Source organism: Dromaius novaehollandiae, chromosome W (genome assembly GCF_036370855.1).
Source record: "Dromaius novaehollandiae isolate bDroNov1 chromosome W, bDroNov1.hap1, whole genome shotgun sequence".
In the NCBI taxonomy this organism is placed as follows: Eukaryota; Metazoa; Chordata; class Aves; order Casuariiformes; family Dromaiidae; genus Dromaius; species Dromaius novaehollandiae.
Genome location: NC_088130.1, coordinates 16,898,580 through 16,920,348, shown reverse-complemented (window position 1 = coordinate 16,920,348; position 21,769 = coordinate 16,898,580). Strand labels below are relative to the sequence as shown.

Sequence of the window (21,769 nt, the reverse complement as noted above, 5' to 3'; positions counted from 1 at the left end):
GTTAGAACGGTAAAATAAAAAAGTGGATCACATATTTAAGAGCCTGTGATTAAAATGACAATCTTTTTGCCTTTTCAATTGCTTTACATACTATTGTAGAGATTTTGAGAATTTTAAAAGTTGCCCTTACAGCAGCTAGTATATTCAGTTTATAAAGTGATTGCTAGCATGTCACCTTTTCCATTTTGTCCCTCTCACTAAATAAATGTTACCTTTGTGATATCACAATAGCATTTCTTCAACTTACAAGACTTCTATAGTAGTACGGAAAAAAGAGGATCCCCAACTGAAACGACACAGGGATCGTTAACTAGGTAAAACGATTAGCTAAACTACAGTGCAAATAGCTTGTTGAGCTTCACACTTTGTCAGAAGCAGTATTTCCTTCCATTAGATAAAGTCAGCAGGTACAGACACACACAGAGCAACCTTGCTGCTAAAAGAGCTTGTATTTCATTTCAAAAACAACAGAGGGAAGACTATCTCCATTCTTCCTATTATTGTCTGGGACTACCGAGTTTTCTTCGGAGCTCTTGAGTCCAGATACTGGCCCGATTTCACCTGGACAGACTACAGAGCAGAAGCAAAGCATTGCAATAGACTGATAATAAACACAATGAGATTACACATAGGAAAATGTTACTTTTAAAAGCCTAAAATAATTTTGTGTGGCTGCATAAGCTTTCTGAAATACTACTTAGGAAGTATGTTAAGAATTTAAGAACCTGAAATCTTAGGGATTTTTGTCTACCTAGATAGATATAATCTTATTCATAGAATGGTAAGGTTTGCAAACAATAGATGCTAATAACAAAGAACGAATGATTTCATATTGAAAAATATACTGGGAACTGGGTGAAACAAAACCATACAGAATTTGTATACATGCTTAGGAAAGAGGTCCTGCACTGGCAAGTGAATCCATCAACACACCTATCGTGTGGACAGCTTGGGAATTATAAAAGACAGGAAGAGTACGGAGGGAAATCAATGTTGTCCAACTGCAGATGGTATGAGGTTTCTTGATACGAAGTACTGGCCTGATTTAATGCTAAAATCTTGTTGCTAAAAACTCTGCTCAGAGAAAGAGGGCCTCAGCATCAATTTCATACATCAGTTTCACAGTCATGCTGGATACAGTTACACTCCAGACTTTATCTTGGCACTTGAAAACATTTCCACAGAAATGGTTTTAAAACAACTGGAGAAATAAGAAATCACTTCATGTGAGAGCAAATATAGAATGGGGAGGGAAAGACAAGCCACACTAATTTTGCTGTATATTCATGAGACATTTAAAGAGTCCTGAACAAAACCCAAGAGTACTAGATCTTCTGATACTAACTGTAAGGAAGTTTTACTTTATAGAAGAATATGACTTAACTTTTTTTTAAAAAAAGAAAAAAAGCTGCTTGTTCAAATTATCCACAAAATATTGACAAACTAACTTATATGTATACCTCTGAAACTACGAAAATCCCAGATTACAACAAGTATAGTAAACAGTCATACACTGGACTAAAAGAAGTGTGAAAATATGTTTCAACATAGCGAGGCAGTATTATACATATGTATAGCTCAGAAAAAATAAAATTCCAAAAGCTATTTCCCATTTTCTTTCCTAAATCTACATTGTAAATCTATGCATATGTTAATGAAAACATGCTGCACTGAAGCATCCTTTAAAGGTAAGTGAAAAGAGTATTTACGAAAGCTAGTAAACAGGAAGACATAATCTACATAAGCAAAATCACATGAATAGCCAAAGAAAAGATATAATGCTGTCCAGCATTTTGCTGCCAGCTTCCAAATCAGACATATTTGCTTCTAATTCTATCACTCTAGGAACATAAATGTTTAAGCCTTTAAATCTCTGAAGTGTTAAGTGCAAAATGTCAAATAAAAGCCATCTTTATTATTAAATTTAGTTAAACTGTCTTTTTAAACAATAATTAGCATGAAATGGCAATTTGAACAGTCACCTGCACTAACGTTTCAGGAAAGTGGGAGATGTGCAAAAGGAACAAGACAACACACTTATCAGCTCAATATCAGACTTCACAGTAGTGATCTGTATCTTCACTGATATGAAGTAACTTGCTTCTTGCTTGCACAAAACATATTCTAAACCAACATGGCAACAAGACAGACTGCACCAGCATCCAAATGCTGTAAAGACATGCATGTCTCCACTAGCTGATACAGTCAGCCTTTAAAAAAAGTGACTAAAGCTCAACTTCTGAACCTACAAGCTTTGAGGAACCTGAAGCCAGAACTGAAACAATGCAGAAGTGTTCTTTGTTGACATATTTACCTCAATCCATTAGCAATAACCTTGGATGAAAAATGGGAACTAAAACAAGGAAATGAAAGTCCAGTTTACATTTCAGCCGTGCAGAACTGGGAAAATTGTTTTGTTTTTGTTTTTTTGACCCACATAACAGAAAACAAAAAACAAAATAGTAATGTTATTCTGACATCACACCAGCATAAAACAGAGCAAAATTTGCCAGAGCATCCAGCAAATTTGCTAGAGCAAAATTTGATGGAGCAAAATTGCTCCAGCTGATTTAACTCCTAGAAACTGTACTTTCCTCTGCTCCGATCCTTAGATCAGTTTATTTACTATTATTCTGGATATTGATGATGATTAAAATCAGAAAAAAATACCCAAATCTAGTAGGATGTGGTTTTACTTCTGCAGTGCATTTGCAGTGAAGGACACTGCATAAAAATCAAGAGGCTAAAATTCTAACCTAAAATAAAGAATTCTCTGACCATTACTAATCTTCTTTTGAGTTGGTAAGGAACACTCATTAAATCATAATGACTCTTAAGAGAAAGCATCTATTTCTCTCACACACAAAATAATTCTGTGTCTCCTCCCAAGGGCTCTAGAGCTACTTACAGTTCCAGAATAAGAATGACATCTGTTTTGTTCTCGTAAACATCATGCAGTGTGATCACATTAGGATGTCGAATCTCTTTGAGTATGTTAACTTCTCGCTCAATATCTTCCCGGCTCACTCCTCGACGGCTGGATTTTGTTCTCCGTTTCTTGATGAATTTCGCTGCAAACTGCTGACCAGTGCTCTTCTCACGGCATTTTTTAACTACAGCGAACTGCCCACTAAAAAAAGAGAGAAAGAATGAGGAAAAGTATTTGGTTCAAGGATGTTTAAAATTAAGAGTAGTTTACACCTGCTACTGTGGCGGTGAAACAGTTGTACCCCCGAATTATTAACTAAAGTACATTCCTCCTTTTTGTGCAGTCTAGAATAGCACCTGAAAATAGCTACAGGTAGCAAAAGAGATTAATTAAAGTACTGGGCTTACATCACACAAACATACACATGAACATACGCCCACACTTTACAGCATATCTGTAAATGAAAAGTATCACCTGCGTAGACCAGTAGATTTTTGACAAATACCTGCATCACATTACTGGGAAAACTAACAGTATCTCATCTCCTCCTTCCACATACATGTTAATTCTTTTTTGTTCTCCAAGAGAAACAATCCTTAATTTCTTCCAATCAATATAATCTCTCAATATTCACTTTAATCTATCCTCAGTTTTTTTTCTCAGTTTTTAGAAGAGGGATATTTGACCTTTAAAAGCACAGATTAGACAGCACGTCAAGAATTACAGTTACTGTATCATCTCGTCAAGTAAGAAGATTTTGAAGGTGAAAATAATAGGTAGGTGTTCAGGAACAAGAAATGGTGATTGTGTTACAAACCACAAATAACACAAGGAAGTTGTTAACTCCAGCACATTACTATTGACATATTCAGCTGCTGCTTATATGTACATACACATTCAGATCAGAAATCTCCAAGAACCTAGTTGCTGTGTTAAATAAAGAACAGGATTGCTAATATTGCTGAGATTTCCTTGTAAATTTTCTAAAACAATCCCTTGCTGAGAATTCCCTAGCAATTCTGTACTCAGTTTACGTCACTGTAAGAAAAATTTGCAGAAATGCACAATGGTATTGATGAGAAAATCTTCTAAAGTTAGCCCATCCTGTTGGCCAAAGAAGGGGTGTCCCCTAAAATAGTTTTCTAGTAGTGGTTAGACCAAAGCTATCTATACAGGTTTTTAACACGTAGGCATGTGTAACACTACCCCGTACCTGGACGAGGAGCTAGTATTTGTGTGTCGTTCACTGCTTACAACTACCACAGACATCTCTGGGCTGATGTGTGCATCATCTGCAAAAAGGGCATCACATAATGATGAAGTGCCAAACAAGAATTATTCGAAGTTACACACCATGCATAAACTCAGCGTGTACTGCTACTTTACGATTGGAGAGTGAACATGTGCTAAGTACACTGATGAAGTAATTAACCAATTAAGGAATGCATGACAGACTGAAGATAGAAGATGACAGCCGATAAACAACTGTGTTATGGGATAAATAAAGATAATCAAATGCTGTGAGGGAAAATGAGACTCGAGATTTTCAGATTTAAAGTGCTGGATCAGGTGGAGAATACTTCATGCTGTTGGGTCACCAGCACCAGCATTACAGTACTGACACCATACAAAAACCTGAGCAACAAACTCAGTCTTGGACTGAGTCATGGCTAAATGACCCTTATCCGCAGAAGGCAGGAGTGAGAAGGTCTTCTCAAACACGCTGCTAGAAACAGACTCTAGAGGAGCCAAAACCAGCTGAGAAGTATTCAAATGCAGTCACGGGCAGTGAGAGAAGCAAACTCAGAGAAGCAACCAACAATCTAAGTTTTGAGCTTTGGTTTTCTTTCAGCGTTATGATCACCAATCAGGTTTCATTCTTCATTATTTCCTGAAATAAATTTATGAACTTGTGAGATGACTTTACACTGCATGAAAAGAATCCTTGTCATTAAAAACGCTTCTCGATTCTGCCAAGTACATAGTCCTTCTGCTGTATATCCTTGTTTTAGGGGTAGCACTGTACTGCGAAGAACACAAAATTGTCAAGGGCCAGGTTCACCAGGCAAGGCGCAGTACTCACGTGCAGTACACATTATTACAAACTGGAACGGACAGAAAAGTTCTTTAGGTTGTTCCAGAATATCCTCTATCGCATTATATGTAAGCCGGAAGACTTACTTCATTTGCCTAATCTTGGGCACCTAGTGCTATTTGAGAGACCCTTGAACATCTAAGACATTCACATAGGATTGGCAGACAAGGCAAGACACAGGACCTCTGGAAGATCTATGTCATCCTAAATTGGCAGCAGAACGCCAGGCAGGATACTCTACAGTATCTCATTCCTCTCGACTTGGTTCGGTTTAACTCCACAACAACTCTCTGTACAACAGAGACTCTGGGTTTTGTCCACGAGGTCTGAATAGTTTTGCACTAATGGAAATACAGTTGGAGCACACATTTAGATATTTGCACTGCCACAGAGAAGTGCTGACAATAGTGCTCTAGGCCCCTGTTTATGAGCAGGAGAAGCAATGACTCCCTCTCTCCCCACAACACATACTCCTTTGCAGATGTAGAAATATTCAACTTTATTTAAAAAGTAATCAGCTTTTCAGAGAGTTCAAACTTCCAGAAAGACTGCCAAGTCGGACAATAGATGAAGGTGGCCACTACAACTCAGAACAGTTACTCAAACTCGGGGTAAGGAGGAATTAAAAATCAGGTGCTCACTTTTTGGACAACTGTCTTTCCGTGACTTCACTGAAAATGAAACCTTGGCATTCCTCATTTCCTTACTGTCTAGGATCTTTTCCTCTGTCAGTTCAGCAAGAATCACTTCAGTCTGAAACTCCAGTGTGTTCCCATAACAAAGTCAGCAAGAGGGTATGCTGTTAAAACATGACAGGAAGTCAATAAAAAAGGCTAAACTAGCTGACAGGGCAAGCAAAATATTTCTGCTTGTGACTGCACCCATAAGCTTGAATGGTATGTGCCACTCTTGGGTACTGCTTATGGGGTAAAAAGGCTGCACACCACAATATGTGCACACACAACATAAAACAGTATGGTCAAGAAATATTGCCAGTGGCCTCCAGTATGGATAAGCATTTTTTTGTTTAATCACAACAGGCGCAATCTTATGCTTTCTTCTCTACCCTTAATTTGTTTCTTGAGTTCTAGCACAATACTAGAAAGTTATATGCAGAAAGCTCAGCAGAAAAACAGCATTTGAATGAAACTAGAGAGAAATTGTGGGAATAGATCTCCTTGTCTCCTTAACTACTGCCTTGAATGAGGGCTTGTTACAAATACCCTGATCTCTCCATACCACAGTAAGAAAAAACGCTGAGGCCAGAAAAAAAGCCTTCTCTGCACAACAAAAAGCACATATAATTGACTTCTTGAAGAACTCCCATGTTTGAATTTCTGATCTTTAGTCCATGACAGAATTTTTCCTTTAGCACTTCTTCACTAAGAACAGTAATGCACTTCAGGCTTCCTTCTGAATTAAAAACCTTCTGCAAGTATTTTTAAACATGCACTACCGGTGGACTTGTAAGCTATAGAAAGATGACTCCTCCAAAGTATTAGCTGTATTTAAATCACACCATTCCCCCAAAGCCACTTCGTGCTTCTGACACCTTAAAGGCTAAGGATTCTTTAATCTCATTTTGGCAATGCATCAACTATCGTGTTACAGCAGGAGGCTGACCTACTGAAACAAAGGAGACCAGGTAAGATAAGTACTTGTTCTTTCTCCTCCTCTTCTGAACTATGTGGCTTTATTTTTGCAGTCTTTTCCTTTCTCTCTTTTTCCCAGCTACAACCATCTGCTGGAAGGATACACTAATGTATCACAAGTCAATATAAAAGTGTTATTGGAAGACTACTGTATTATTTAAAGCCAAACGACTTTATAGGTTGCTTCTGTCCACACTTAACTAGGGGGTCAGGCTCCAGAAATCTTTGACATTGTTCCAGACTGCAAGATAGTTATCAACTAACAGGTATCCGGAATAAGTACTAGTTATCCACCAAACAACCTTCTCATTGTTGCCATTGTGGTATTCAGCACATAACCCCACAATTAGTTGTTTGTTATTAAATACTGCACATGCAGATCACTTCTAAGCTGCAATCAAAGCAGCTACTTCATGCCTGTGATCTCTAAGCCACAACATTTTAGAACTCCCTCTCTCTAAACTCCTATTTTAAAAACAGGAGAGGTGTATTTCCAAGGGTATTTACTGGACTTCAACCAGTAGGGCTCCAGTAAGAAGTCAGTGTAAATTAGCTCTGTAAGGGCTAGCTCATTCATACCCAGTAATATTCTCCCACTGTCCTTTAGTTTAGGATCCCACATTCATTCATGGACTTCTTCACAGCCAGAAAACTGCTTTGTTTTTTTAAGTTTCTGCTTTTGTAGGTTTGATTTTAAAGTGTGTGGGTCAAAAGTTAGCTCTGTTTTAGGAGACAATTACATTAAAAAAAAAAAAAAAGTATTTCACATAAAACCACACTTAAAGTAGCTGACAACATTTTTTTTCCACAGGGCAGTATCAGATTAGACAGCAAAGGAGGATGACCGTTTGATGAGAGAACAAGTACTTCTGCTAATAACAGTAATTTGTTTGTGATCTTGTAATTCTTACTGAACCGGTAGTTAATTACTACCCTAAATCTGCTCTTTTCAGGACACTTGGCATCACATCACTATATCAGTGTTTTTTTCAGACTTGTTTCAGATCAAGCACTTACCATATTAGCTAATCATTACATTTCACCATCATTCTTATGCCATAGTTGCATGCTGCTAATACAACATGCAAAAATAATGCAGGGAGGAAACAGAATCACCAAGAAAGCATCTAAACTCCACTCTTTATTGGTTTTAGCTTCATTTTTTTCTTTAGCAGGATCAAAAAACAACTATTCATCAGCATGAATTATGGACAGTTGTAACTACAGACACATGCATTTTAGAATCACGGGAAAAAAAAATCAATTTTCCTTGGAGGACGGTATTGTAAGTCGCTTCCTTTTCAAAAGGCTGATCATAGTGATTAGGGATGACAAGAGTCATTACATATACTAAGTCCTGTATTCCTCCCCACCCCCAACTCTTGTACATTGTGTTTTCTAGGTTAGCTCCTTCTGTGCCAGCAGAAACTCTTGCCCCAAAGAGGTACAAGCTGGGCACAGAGACACTGAATTAACCAAGACTCAATTTCTAATATTTATGGCCACAAAAGGGCAAGCATAGGAGAATTCACGCAATCTTCTCAGAAGGACTTCATTCAAAAGACAAAGTTTAATAGAAGCAAGGAATGCAAATAAGGAAAAGGCATTACACTGACATCAAAGTACCAATAGGTCTCTGTATGTCTCCAACACTTTGGCACTTTTCTTTTTGGAAATAGTTTAGAAAACTAATATGCACTACTTTGAACATGTGTTGTATTAAGACCCAATTAATACTGCTTTTACTATTATTTACTGCCTGCTTTCCTTTTTATAAATCATATTCACCCAGTGAAAAGAGACTTAAATAACACTATTAGATTAGTCTGTGAAAGAAACTGCAACTCAACCACAGAGCTTTCTAGGTTTTTCCCCCAAACACTTCTTAGGAGATGGGGAGCACCTGGGCCTTTCCTCAGACTTCCTCTCTTCACTGAACCCTTTAGGATTTCAAGCCACTTCAGACATGGCAGAGCAAACAACCTCTTCCAAAATTTAATGTCCTATTCCTGGAAACTGGACACAGTGCTGTGCTGAAATACTAGTCTATAAACTTGAAGTGCAGTTAGCAATTTCTGTCAGAGGAGGTCTGCAGCAGGGAAAGATGGCTGAGCAGGCAATTGTTATTTTCCTTCCTGTCTCTACATCAAAAAAACAACTGAAGGCTATTGAAAAGATGGGAAATCGCCTTCTGCCAGGATCAGTGGATCTGCTTCTGTTCCTTCAATGCAAGGAGGTTAAAGTAGCATTAAATGGGTGCCTTACCATGACGAAAAGTGTCCTGTAAGACTTCCTTTAAAAACAAACAAACAAACAAAAAAACCCAAAAACCACTGCTTTCTCCTTTTGCAACTATTTATTCAAGGAAAATTGCTGCAGCATTTAAAATGTACAAAATCATTCCTTCTGGGTTTACTTCTAGAGATGTTTAACACGATGCTCTCACACTGTAAGTTACTTTTCCCAAGCTTTTAAGAGCTGGACTGTATGCGTTGCTGTAAATCCACAGTAATTGCACAGACATTTATCTGGACTTTCACTGCCATGATCAGAGTAATTACCTGGATCTCTCAAATTATATAATTTGAGACCTTTTATGATGTGGAAGTACATATGACCTTAAATTTTGAGACGTGTTTTGCATTCAGTACCGTGCTGTCATGAATACTTTTGCAATATGCTGTTCCCTGCAGAGAGTATCCATACTGAGAAGATGTACATGTTTAAAAACATTAGACTGCAGACTTGTGCAAAAACGTTAACTTTTCATTTAACTATGTAATGAAGCAGCAATCTGTCACTCATCCAGCAGAACAATCTAGCATATCTGCTGCCAGAATAGGGCATTTTATTCCTTATTTCCCATCTTCCAGTTATCCACCTAGGTTCTTCACGTTTTTAATCAAGCCACATAGATACCAACTACTTCAAAACTTTCTCCTGTATCTTTTTTTTTTTTTTTTTTAAGTACAAACTCCAAAGAGCATTTTTTTTTCAATACATGATGTTTATAATTGTCTTTGCCCTTTTAGCCTGAAGTTCTCCAAAACAGGAAGGGAGATGTTTGGAAAATGACAAGAAAGTAAAGAGGATGTGGAATTGAAGTAGGGAGTTCATCCTTCATTTTTTCTCAGAAATGACAGCCCCCTCCGGAGTCTCAGTGTCAGTTAGCTCCATCAATCACCACCACTACCAGCACCCACGTATAGCTTCCTGTCATGAAGGACAGGTGAGCTGCTTCTGCTAGTAAGGTTAATTCTCAGGTGAGGTATCCATACAAAACTGCGTCTTTCCAAAAGGAAGAGAAGATTTCTACAGAAACTGTAAACGGTAAGAGCTGCATGAAGTCTTTCTCCACCTTCTGAATCAAACAAAATAGCCTGCATGTTTTCAGTCCTGCTACAATGCCAAACTGGAGGCAAACTGTTCCCCTTCCCCCTGCTACCTTTATGATCTTGCAAAACACAGTAAACTTTATGAGGCACTTGAGAGCCTCTCATGTGTATAATGCTTACAAGATGGGGGTTGAAAGTCACTCATACCAAGCGTTACACTTACCCAATTGTGGAGATAAACTACCGTTAGCATTATTAGGGTGGTGTGAGCCATGGTTGATAGAGCATTCCAATTAAACGTGATATGAAAGCAGTAGTGTTTCATATGTACTATGCCCAAAAGACAACCCAATTCATAGAATAATAGATTTTAATGCTACCAGCATTTTTCCTGTAAAGAAAAATCATTTATCTTTATTGATAAAGAAACTGGGATACTGTAAAACAGGAGATCTTGCAGTGCAGTTTCTTTGAGCGTGCATGCACATCTTTTTCCTAGAGGGCATGTTAGGGAAAATAAGTGCATAATTCCCCCCCCCCCCCATCATATTAATTTTGTAGTCAACTGAAGAGTACAAGCAGACAGGAAACAAATGCAGGACTGACAGCTATGCTCACCTGTATTTGTTCAGGCCCTGAAAGCTGGAAGTACTTGTAAAGTACTCAAATTTTTGTGCTCCTTCTCTTGCTCTGCAACGTTTAATCCACTGAACAGACACTGAGAGAATGCCAACAGTCTTTTCAGTTCTAAGTCCTCCAAATACTGAAGAGTTTTGAAAAGAGATGACAAATACACTGAAGAGGAGAACACTGTAGGAAAATAGTAACTGAAGGATGCTGGATAGGTGATTAAGCCATTTGCTTTTTTTTCCCCCCCTGTTTTTTAAATACCTGGCAAAACAGTCTTCAGCATAAATTTACACTTCAAATGCTTATATAGACAGACATTAGCAATCTGCAATGAGTCTAAGCACTGGTGCTCACAGTACTTGACTACTCTGTAGCATGAAGCAACACCACCTAATTACTAGGTAGGATAATGGTAGAAAAAAAGACCTGCAAGCAACTGAAGCCTATTAATCACCATAAATACACTTGGGTTGCACATAAACATTTATTCTAGCAAAGGGCACACTGGTCATAGCACAATGGCTAATGACAGCGGTAAATTCAGGAGAGACAGGAAAAAGCAGTACTAAAGAAAAGAGGGGGAAGAAGTTAAACATGATACAGCATTTAAGCTAAAAAGAATAACACTCAAATGCTATGTGAGCGGCTAAGAGCAAGGCAGGTGAAATCTTATGGTGCACTACAGCGATCATTGTTACAACTAGTCTTTTCGTAGAAAAGCAAATACAGGGATTTAATTAAATTTGACCATGATATTGAAAATGGAGGAGTGCTGCAAGCACTAATGGAGGCAGAGGAATAACACACATCACGCGATTGTGCAGCATAACACTTTAATACATACAGGGTTTAAATCAAATTGTAATTTATACCCATGTGGAAAATGCAAGCTGATACTTTTCCAGAATATTTCTAAGGAAATTGTGGCAAAGCCAAAAAGAGCAAGAACAATAAAAAAAGGGGGGGGGGGGGAGGGAAATCAGACAAATTTATAAAGCAAAGACAAACAAATTTAATAATAAATATTTCCCAACCTTCAAGTCCCTCACTATGCATGGGTGTGTTTATGCATTTATTAACTCCGGAAAAGTCTCTTATCTCCTTTCCCTCATTTATGATTTAGAGTATCTTTTGGTGTCAAATTATCAAACTTCAGAAGTACCCTGATCCTACATACTGACCCAATATACTTGACAATAAAATAGTTTAATTATCTTCCAGAATACATCAAATATTTAATTTACCTAAATACCTAATATCCAAAACATAAAAAGGATTTTTGCTTCATGTTTTAAGCAAAGAAAACAAAAAACCTCCTTCAAAGTTATCTTTATAATTGCTCTATGAAGTACTTCTAGTTAAAGCATTGCTTTCTCAGATACCATCTTTTTGTCTGTATAAGTCAGCTGAAACATCTGCTGTACTATCTATTTGAACACCGTCTGTCCAGTGTAACTGTAAGCTTATTAATGGAATTAACAGAAAGAGAAACAATCTGATAGTGTCTATAACACAGGGTATCATAAAATGAAGAAATCAATGCTTGACGTTTCAAACACTGTAATAAGCTGATGGGTTAAGTTAACATTTAAAGTGTATCGATAGGCTAAACTACCTACCATAACTTTATGCAATTGCACTGAAGTCAGGTTGCAGGATGAAACAGAAGCTGAAGAATCACAGAAGTAGGGAATTTTCCCAATCTGTTACCTTCTCCAGCATTTAATAAGCTTCTGTCTGTTTTTCTGGGGGCATTTCAGCTATGTATCTATCTCTTATGCAGACCCCCTTGTGGCATCAGCCTCAGTGCATTATGTTCATGAAGCTCCAGGCCTAAGTTGCTCTGCTGCTTTCTACAATTTCATTAGGCTGCAAAGGACTTCTGTGATTTTTCAGTCTCTTCACTGTTTTCTAAGAAACCCAGAGGAGCCTCTAGTCCCTAAGGGAGGATATAACAGCATGCTAAAGTTCTCTGAGACAGAGCACAAAGAGATACTACGCTTATATACGCACACACATATACAGAATATACATATATATTTATGCACTTTATATCGCTCTGATTAGCATATATTACAGAGCTTTGTAGGCCTTAGATTTAAAAAGGCAAGTGATCGAAGGAGCAATTGGTGCTGCCAAGGCTTACTGTACAGAATGTTATCTGTGCACAGATTTGGTCAAGATCACATTTCACTGAACAACACTGCTACCTGGAATAAAAAAGTATTATAAAGCATGAGTAGATTCATCAGATGGGTCTGGCTGGGTCAAAGTAAAGAGGCTGAAGAAAGCAAGCTAGATCTGGAGTATTTTCTGTATATTATATCTGCATGTTAAAAGGAAAAACAAAGTACATCAATACACCCTCCCCCAGCCCTTTGTCAATACCCAGACCTAAAGGAAAGAGGCTGATCTCCTTGCAATCTTCTCATTCTATTCACAGAAATACGAAAAAGTTTTTCCAGTATAGCTGATGCAAAACAAGTTCAACTCTGTTGAAGCAGGCATGCATGCACACACCTATGCACACTTCTACCAAGCTGAAAAACAATTATTAACTAGTACTGTACACCACGCAGAAAAGGAGGAGGGGATTCTAAGCACCAATAATTCAACAGTAAAGTTTAACTGCAGATCAAGTAAAGAAATTTTCACATTTAGAAATGAGAAGTTACGAAAAAAGAAATGTACCTTCAGCATGACTAGGCTTCATTCCATGGAGTGATACAAAGGAGAAGTTAAAAAAACAAACACAGCCCTCCCTCCTATTTATATACAATACATGTAAACACGTTCACCCACTCTCTGTGTACATGTAAATATGTCAGCATCTCTGTATGCTACTACAAAAGTATTGTAAAAACAGTATAAAAAAAATGACTGCACGACGTTGTTTATGTAGTATGCACTTCGCTGTGAATTGTCAGATATTTAGCATACTCTATCTTTGGATGCAGTAACTGAGTTACTGTCCTTGAGAAAGGGTTTTAATTAGAAACACAGCATCTTGAAAAAGAAATCCAAAAGGTTGAAAGGCCTGCAACATTTGCATCCTGCTGATGTACTTTGCCTGAAGGCTGAAGCACAGCCCTTGCCAAGCATGGCTCCTATGTAACCAAATGAGAGTGCAGTTCTATGTTTTGTCTGAGGGCAAAGACTTTACATTTTCTCCTTTAAGGAAAGCTTTATTTCAAATCATAGCTCTAAACTGAAAAGGATTTCAGCATGGAAAATGTGTTTGAACTGGATAACACAAGATCTCCCTGTAAAGTTACAAATGTGCCTGCCTTGAATGATTCGTGAACATTGGCTTACAACATTGGAGTGAGGAGGGGAGTGGAAGGAACTACGAAATACAGTTAGAGAAGTTTTATTGTTTGATTCAAGGCGAAAATAGTTATGAAAACATATGGAGAAAAAAAAAAGAGCAGCACAGATTTTGTTTGAAACAGAGGCTATTTGTATTTTCCTTCTGTAGCCTACCTCCTTCATATTAAATCAGATAGCACTGGACTGTGATGTACTTCACTGCTTTAAAGGGATGTTTAGATATTCGCGTAACTAGTCATGACGTTTCACATATTACACAACAGGAAAATATAAACACCGTTCAAGAACATTTTAACTATCCAAAATAAAGGCAGAGATATTAAATTACAACCAAGCATGACAACAGAAATACAAACAGCAAATGTAATATAAATAATTACATGAAGAACATTACATTAAAGTCTTATCTATACTGAACACAAACTTGGCTCTATGTTAAGATCTCACTGGTCTTAGTTCAAAGTGACAAGGAAGAAGAACACGTGAGTTACAGCAAAGAATGGAAAGCTCTACGCAAACCAAATACTGCGCGCACAAAAAATTCTTACCTAAGCAAAGATTTCATTATCTAAACTGAACCACTGCATGAAGAGTATCATTATGAGCCACAGCCAAGGCTTACAAAGACATTTCATCTTTTTTTTTTTTAATACACGTATTAATGAGATTTACCTAGGAGTTCAAACAAGAGTTAAAATAAAGAAACTCAGATTAGCAGATGACAACTCAATAGGACATGAGAGATTTCAGTAAGTCCCTCAAAAGCCACCTGCTCAGGAGAAAGTGCTTTGCAAGAGATGCATCTTGAGAACTCTGTGCAGTCTCTGGCCAGTTTCAGAGGACAGGCTCACACAATCCCAGGGAATGAGACCACCAAGAAAAACGAATCATGCTGCCATAAAAGCCAAAGTAGGGAATAGCCTAGTTTTCACCACTAGTGAATCCTGAGGGACATAAGAAACGCTAAAGAAAGTATCCTCCTCGGAGAATTTTTTTACATCTGTCTATTCAAGTCAAGATTCCCTTCACCAGGCCCAGTAGGTTTATCTCATATACTGTGCAAAGGCAGTCAGTTCCTATAACATTCAGGTCCCATTTCATGGGCAAAATCAAAGCAATCATGCAAGTTATATCAATAAACAGGACAGACTGATGGCAAGTGTTGAAGCTTTGGTGATCTGCTCTCCACACAGAATGGGGAAATGTTTCATCCTTTGTGATTAAGCTTTTTTATGGACCAAAAATTAACATAGCATATAGTAATATAGGACTTAGTCTTACAGTCAAGTTAATGCTTTTATTGATTTTTTCTTTAAGTGAAATTAATTTTTCATATGACTCAATTTCCCTCAATTTAGATAACCAAAAAATGATTAAGTTCTGTTTTCCAGACTGTCTTCGAATCTTACAGTATTAAAAGTAACCTTTACAATTTCTTTTTTTATAATCAATAAAAGAGGGACTTCTCTATTTCAGATGCAAATTAAGTGGAAAACACACACATAAAAATCATATAAAAGAGCCTTATAAAACGTTGTGTAAAATTATAGGATTTAGTACTGATCTAATTACTTTTAGATGATGAAAACATCCACACGAAACTCTTCCTCTGGGTAGTATTACTTCTTCTCCAGCACCAATTTAATGGGATCATTTTGGGAAGCACTTGAAGATCCCTGGGAATAGCTCCCATCTATTACGTAATACTGCTATTTACATGTCCACTTTTTATTATACAGCTTTGATCTAATGTTTTATTGCTTCAAACAGCTGCAGCCATCTCATGAGTTCACCTCACCTGTTGATTACAATTAACGGCAGGGGCAACATAACTGACAAGTTAAAGATTTAAGAGAGTTTGGAGCATTATGTATCCTACTACTCTCCTTTCTTTCACCCAATCTTTAACTGATCTCCTAGTTACCATACGTCCAATAAACACGGTTTGCTGTCACCAGGTGGCCCATTGTTGCAATATGATGAGACACTGTGCAAAATGCGACTCAATTTGCTGCATCTCGCTGTATCAATTGGCTTTCTCAGTCAAATATTTGCAATACAAACATCATTCATTTGCCTTTCACCTTTTCTGAAGCACTAACTTCCAAAGCTGCACATTTTAATACACTTCTTGTTTATCTTTAGTCTTCATTACCTTCAGCTCTTGCCCTTTTTGTCCCATTCTCAGTATTCTTCTAATAAAAAAGGTTTTATTTCTCATTATTTTTACAACTTTCAGTCAATTGTATTTATTTTCCGCACTAAGCACTCTTAATTCTAGGTTTTCATGATCCTCGTCTTCACCCACAACCTCAGTACTTCCCATGTGTGCCTCACTGGGTCTGGCCATCTAAGCCATGGTATCCAAAACTTGGAAACAATAAAAACTCCTCCTCACTTCCAGTTCTCCTCTCTTCTTTATTGCTCTTCCCTGTGTTTAAACGTACACCTGACCTCAGTGGGATGGCCAGGTAATTAAGCCTCTTCCCGAGTCAGAATTGTCACGAATTTGTATTCCCTACAAAGTCTCCTAGGAGAGACACCTTCTCCAAACCATTCTCTTGCTGCATAACTATCTTAAGTACCAAGACTTTGTTTCCTTCTAACTTGCCTAGCTTATCTTCTCAATAAAAGGGCAAAGCACATCACCAAGGCAACATACTTGGAAAAAAATCACCCCAAAAGACTGGCAGTTACGCTTTATTTCTGTATTAAAGAGTGCTTCTCCCCTAGCGCTTCCTGTTTTCTTCACTTATGTACAGAATTTCACCTCAAATATGGTACTGGCACTCTTCCAGCTCAGCAGAGCTTACTGATTACCTAGAGAGGAACAATTCATCAGAACCTATCACTTATGGATATAGGAAACAACTGGATTCATAGTTTATACAAGTCAAAAGACACAGTTTTATAAACAAATCCTTTGCTGTAACCAAGTAATAAATAATAAATTTAGCTAAGAGTTGGAAAGGTTCTACATGCTTCATATTAAACAAATAGAAATCAGCTACTTTCAATGCTATTTCCTCTCATTTATTTCGATAGCTGAATAATACTTACAAAAATGCTTTAAGGAATAAATAAAAAATAAAGGCATACATACACAAAAATCTAAATTTAACTTAACAACTAAGTGGCAGATGGCACATCATGTGGTTGCCCATCAATCTGCAGCATTGGCAAAAGGATTAATCTACAAATGCTACTGCATAGCCAGCATCAATATATAAAGTATCTGTCTTCTTCCCCACCCCGCCCTGTATCCCCCTCCCTCCTCCATCTCATGTACACATCTTCTGTTCTTTAAGCAATGGTATTTCAGCAGAAAATTCTTGGACATTTACTCTGTCCATCTGCTTTTGGGCACAGGCCAATCAATTTCTAAGTGCAGTCCCATTTAAAAAAAATGGCAAAGTGTAACCATCTGAAGTTCTTATATTTGCCAGAATGTTTCACTTCCAGGAACCAATTCTGTTTGTATGTAGAGTTTGACATGTTTTTTTTCTAATTTCAGTCCATCATTCTTCCAAAAATGTAAACATAATTTCTACTTCTTCACTTAATTTTTTTGTTTTGACCTCCCCCCTCTCCATCCCACTCCCAAATCATTACAAATGTTGGTATCAACAGTCTCCCCACAACTGAACTAAAGGGAACAATCTATCCTAAAACACAGTAATTCAATTTTCCTTTGGTTTACTGCATTTCAGTTCTAACTCACAATGTTTAAACCATTTTGTGAAAGTTCCTCCAGAGAGAGAGAAGGTTCAGGTGTTTGCACCCTCTCCAGTCTGAGTGCAGGGAACAGATTAAACAGTCTAGGAGGGGGGGGGGGGGGGGGGGGGGGGGGACAGTGATGTGCATGTTTTACCAAAAAAGCCCCAAACAAACAAAAAACATCCAAACAAAAAACACCTTTCCTCCCCCTTCTTCTCACATAACTCTCACTCTCGTCTTTCCATATAAAACTGAGAGCATGTGATTTAGCAACTCAATTTACACATTTTATGCTGAAACAAAGTGCCATCATAATTCCAATAAGGCCCTCACACTTCTCTGTCTTCTCAGTTAGAGCTCAGTTGTTGATATTTGTATCAAATTCTTACTGAAGTAAGGACTGCTACTTCTTGTTACTTTGGTATAGGTTTTGTTTAAAGGTTGAAATTATGTCATTTTAGCACTTGGTGCTACAACAACAATCATCAGGTATGTGCAAAAGTAATCGATCAAAACCACTGGTGCCAATACAAGCCACTTTGTTCCCTTTATTAAAGGCACAGTGTTCTCCTCCTCTGGTAGGATTTGGCAGTGCTGTCCTATAGTACTTCTGGGATGGCAAATTGGGAGTGTGACTGCTGAGTAGTTGCACAGACTCAGGTTAAGCATGCAGTTTATTTGCAGGAGTGCTCCTCTTGGTTCAAGAAGGTTTCCAGCTAGAATTCCAGTTGGAACCTGAGAAGAGGGAAAAACTTCAAGTGTTCGGAGGGATGACTGGCTAACTATCAGAATGAAACAATAACAAATATTAGCAAATCTCCAAAAGTTATGAAGTCTGTATCAGATTAGAGAGAGAGAAGTAGGTGCATCATCACCTTATTCATCTCTTGGCTTTCTTTAATTGTCTGAAATTAAGGAATCACTGCCCCTCTCCCCTTACCTCCCCCCCCCCCCCCACCCTTCAGGGCTCAATCCATTTGCATTCCAGACTTTTAATGGCATCCACTTCCTCTCAAAAAAAAAATCTACTTTTCTTTGCATGGTTTTTAACATGTTTTCTGCCTACGAGCACTTACTTTGACCCTTCCTGAAAAAGCCAGTAACACACATTTAGTTAAGAAAAGAACATTAAAAGCTTCAGTTTTCAGCAGTTAGTGCTGTTATTCAGAGAATAACAAAAGCTTTTCTTTTTCTTTCTATACTCATAGGTAGTTGAGCTGATCTTGTCTTGAGGCAGGAAAATGGATTAAATGATTTCTTGAGATGTCATCATGTTCTAACTTGTATTTTATATAAACCAGCTCATTCTTAAAAAGGCATATATTCCCAAACCCTCTAAATCTCTATTTTCACTTGGTGTATGTAGAAAAATTAAAAAGCCTCAAAAAACATTAGGGAAGATGTAGTGGATCCAGATTTGAGAACTGTTGAACTGGGTCTCTAGAGACAGCAGTACTCTACAACTTCCAGAACTTACCTGAATCCCAAAGTTTGATCTAGGTTGCAGCATTCGACACTTTCGATAATACAAGCCAAGTTGTTACTTATTTTCCAGAAATACTGTAAATTGTACTTGGGATAAAAGATCAATCTACTGCATAGCTTCTACTAAGCTTAAACTAGCCAGAGAAAGTCACTTGTCCATGCACAGGAGGACTAGGGCTATGCTGCAAGGCAGTACGCACACAGGCAGCCGAAAGTCTAAAGCAGCAGCTAGCTCACAGTGGTCTTCTGCAGACAGTAAACACATCCCCCAAATCTGAGCCCGACTCTAGCTGGATTTCTGGAAATGGATGTTGTGCATACAAGCTATCTTCTGTAAGCTTTGATCTAACAATTTGATTTCTTGCTTGAAGCACCATCATTTTGGAGCGATCTAAAATCCACATGCATACTCTGATGACATTTGTGAAAGCTATGAAAATTATTATATTAAAGGAAAGATTACGGACTGTTGTAAGCAATATAGTTTGACTAATGCAAGAATGTTTTATGCTCAACTAATATCAATAGTGAAAATAAATACAACCAAAAAAAGTTGAAAGTCCGCATCAGCATTACTAAAAAGCGCTGTTTCCTAAAATTCAGCTTCTATGCCAAAATCGGAAATTATTCTAAGTTTAGTTTTGACTAACAGGATGCCAGGAGATTTGCCATTCAAAACAGTTCGGTATTTTTAATCACTAACATTGCACCAAAAAAGTTTCACTTTCTACAGTAATTCAGCCAGTCTACAAAAGACTCACACACATCAATTCCAGCATCCAGTGCTGCAGCTCTTTCTAAAGAAGGCCTCAGATTAAGTTAGACATCAGAATGAAAAGGTGGTCCCATGGACATCAGCCTCCGCTTCTCCCACTACAAGGGCTAAGCAAAGGAGTGCACAAGCTGCAGAAAACATTTTTAGAAGTGATATCCTAACCAAGGAGCATTTTTGTAGATTTTTCCACTGTGAAACTGGAAATTATCATGTATAACCTGTCCTTATGTGCCCCTCCTACCCTAACTACTGATATGCAACTACTGATATACTGCATTAGGCCAGAGGTAAAACAAATAGGACAATTTGGGGCCGCCTGGCTAAGCGGTGAAGGGTGACTCAACATAGCTTCAAAATGAGGCAACGATTTTGAATTTCCAAATGACTTGGTAGCCTGAGCTTTAACAAGGATGTTTTGCTGAAAGCTGGTATTCTCCAGTTAGAGGGAGCAAGTAAGAGGGGAATATCCCCATGGAAAGCTGTATCTGAGTCCACCTCTCAGTCATGCTCTACTGCAGACAGTTTCAAATGGATGAGTAGGGGATTCAACCAATTCTTCATGTGCATTGCTACCATCAACCAGCAGCCGTACTCTTCCTAGATTCAGTTCTTTATCTTCCTTCTACTTGGATCTCCTAATATCCTAACTGAGGTCAGGCAGGGCCCTGGAAAAAAGCAGAACCACTCCCCAACAGTGGTCTTTCAGTATTTCCAGTAAACTTTCTCTGCCCACCACTTCCTCCTCCACCCTTCAAGAGGCATTCTACTGTGCCGCCTATGCTGTCACCACTTCCTCAGAAAAACACGAGAAACTCACTTCCTAAGAGTGTTAACTCTTTACGTAACGGATTTCAGAGATTTAGCATCCTCGACATTTTGGAAGGGTACGAGGGGCTTTCAGTTCAGACTGATTAGACACTGAAGCCCTCTACAGAAGGCTTTGGTCAGAAGTTCCTATCTTATGCGTTATTCTAATAAGTAAGTTGCATACAAGTGACAGTCTGCCATAAGAAAAATACATTTATTCTAGTTACTACTTATTTTTGCACACAGAAATAACTGACAAATAATCCTTAAGTATTTCATGTCACAAGCCACATCCTACTTTGATCTTTTTTTTCCCTAGATACATGTTTTTCAAGTGAACACTTCAAATACTGAACAGCACTAATTCCTGAAATTTACTTGCATTTATTGCCTTCTTGACAAAGATGGTATTCCCCGAGGAAATAGACTGAAATGACCTGAATAGTGCACAGAAAGTTCTAGCTAAAATTTTCCCTACATTTTTGCTACAAACCCTTTTCATCAAGGCATTTTATTTTAGTCTCAAGAATAAAACTTCCGTTTATGCACTTCCTTTCTTTTCCTGGCGTAAGGAAGCAAGTGTCTGCATGAGTTATATCTACCTGAAGTGCCACCTGCAGCAAGGTTTCTCTTAGCAAGGCCTTCTGAAGTTTTGCCCACAGAAGCAAGAATCTTTAATAAAAACTGTTATGTAAAAACTACAGTGTGCTTTGTAACATGTTTCTTCATGCCTCCCCTGTTCACTGAAACATCAAATAGCCTGCTCTTCCTATAACCAACCACTTGATTTTCAGTTCAATGCAAATTGTCTCAGGGAGGCCCACACAATACGCTCTCCCTCAGTGTCATGCTTCATTTTGCTCCTTTTCATGTTAAAGTGTCAGATAAAGAAAGATCATTCTGAGTGGAGGTCTCTCTTGTTTCTCTTTACAAGGGGAGAAAAAATGTCAGTACGGAACTACCAGAGCGTGAGAGAGCAAGAGATCAGTATGCTAGTGCGTTTACCACAACTGA

The 21,769-nt window shown here is 38.0% G+C and overlaps 1 protein-coding gene across 3 annotated transcripts in view; it reads right to left on the bottom strand.

Annotated features, from left to right (window-relative positions):
- Positions 1-21,769, bottom strand: part of LOC112978753 (death-associated protein kinase 1) — a 95,534-nt gene that overhangs the window by 47,488 nt on the left and 26,277 nt on the right. For all 3 annotated transcript variants that reach the window (XM_064500546.1, XM_064500548.1, XM_064500547.1), the window contains exon 3: positions 2,909-3,130. In XM_064500546.1, coding sequence (XP_064356616.1) covers positions 2,909-3,130 — 222 coding nt within the window. The remainder of the gene's footprint in view (positions 1-2,908; positions 3,131-21,769) is intronic.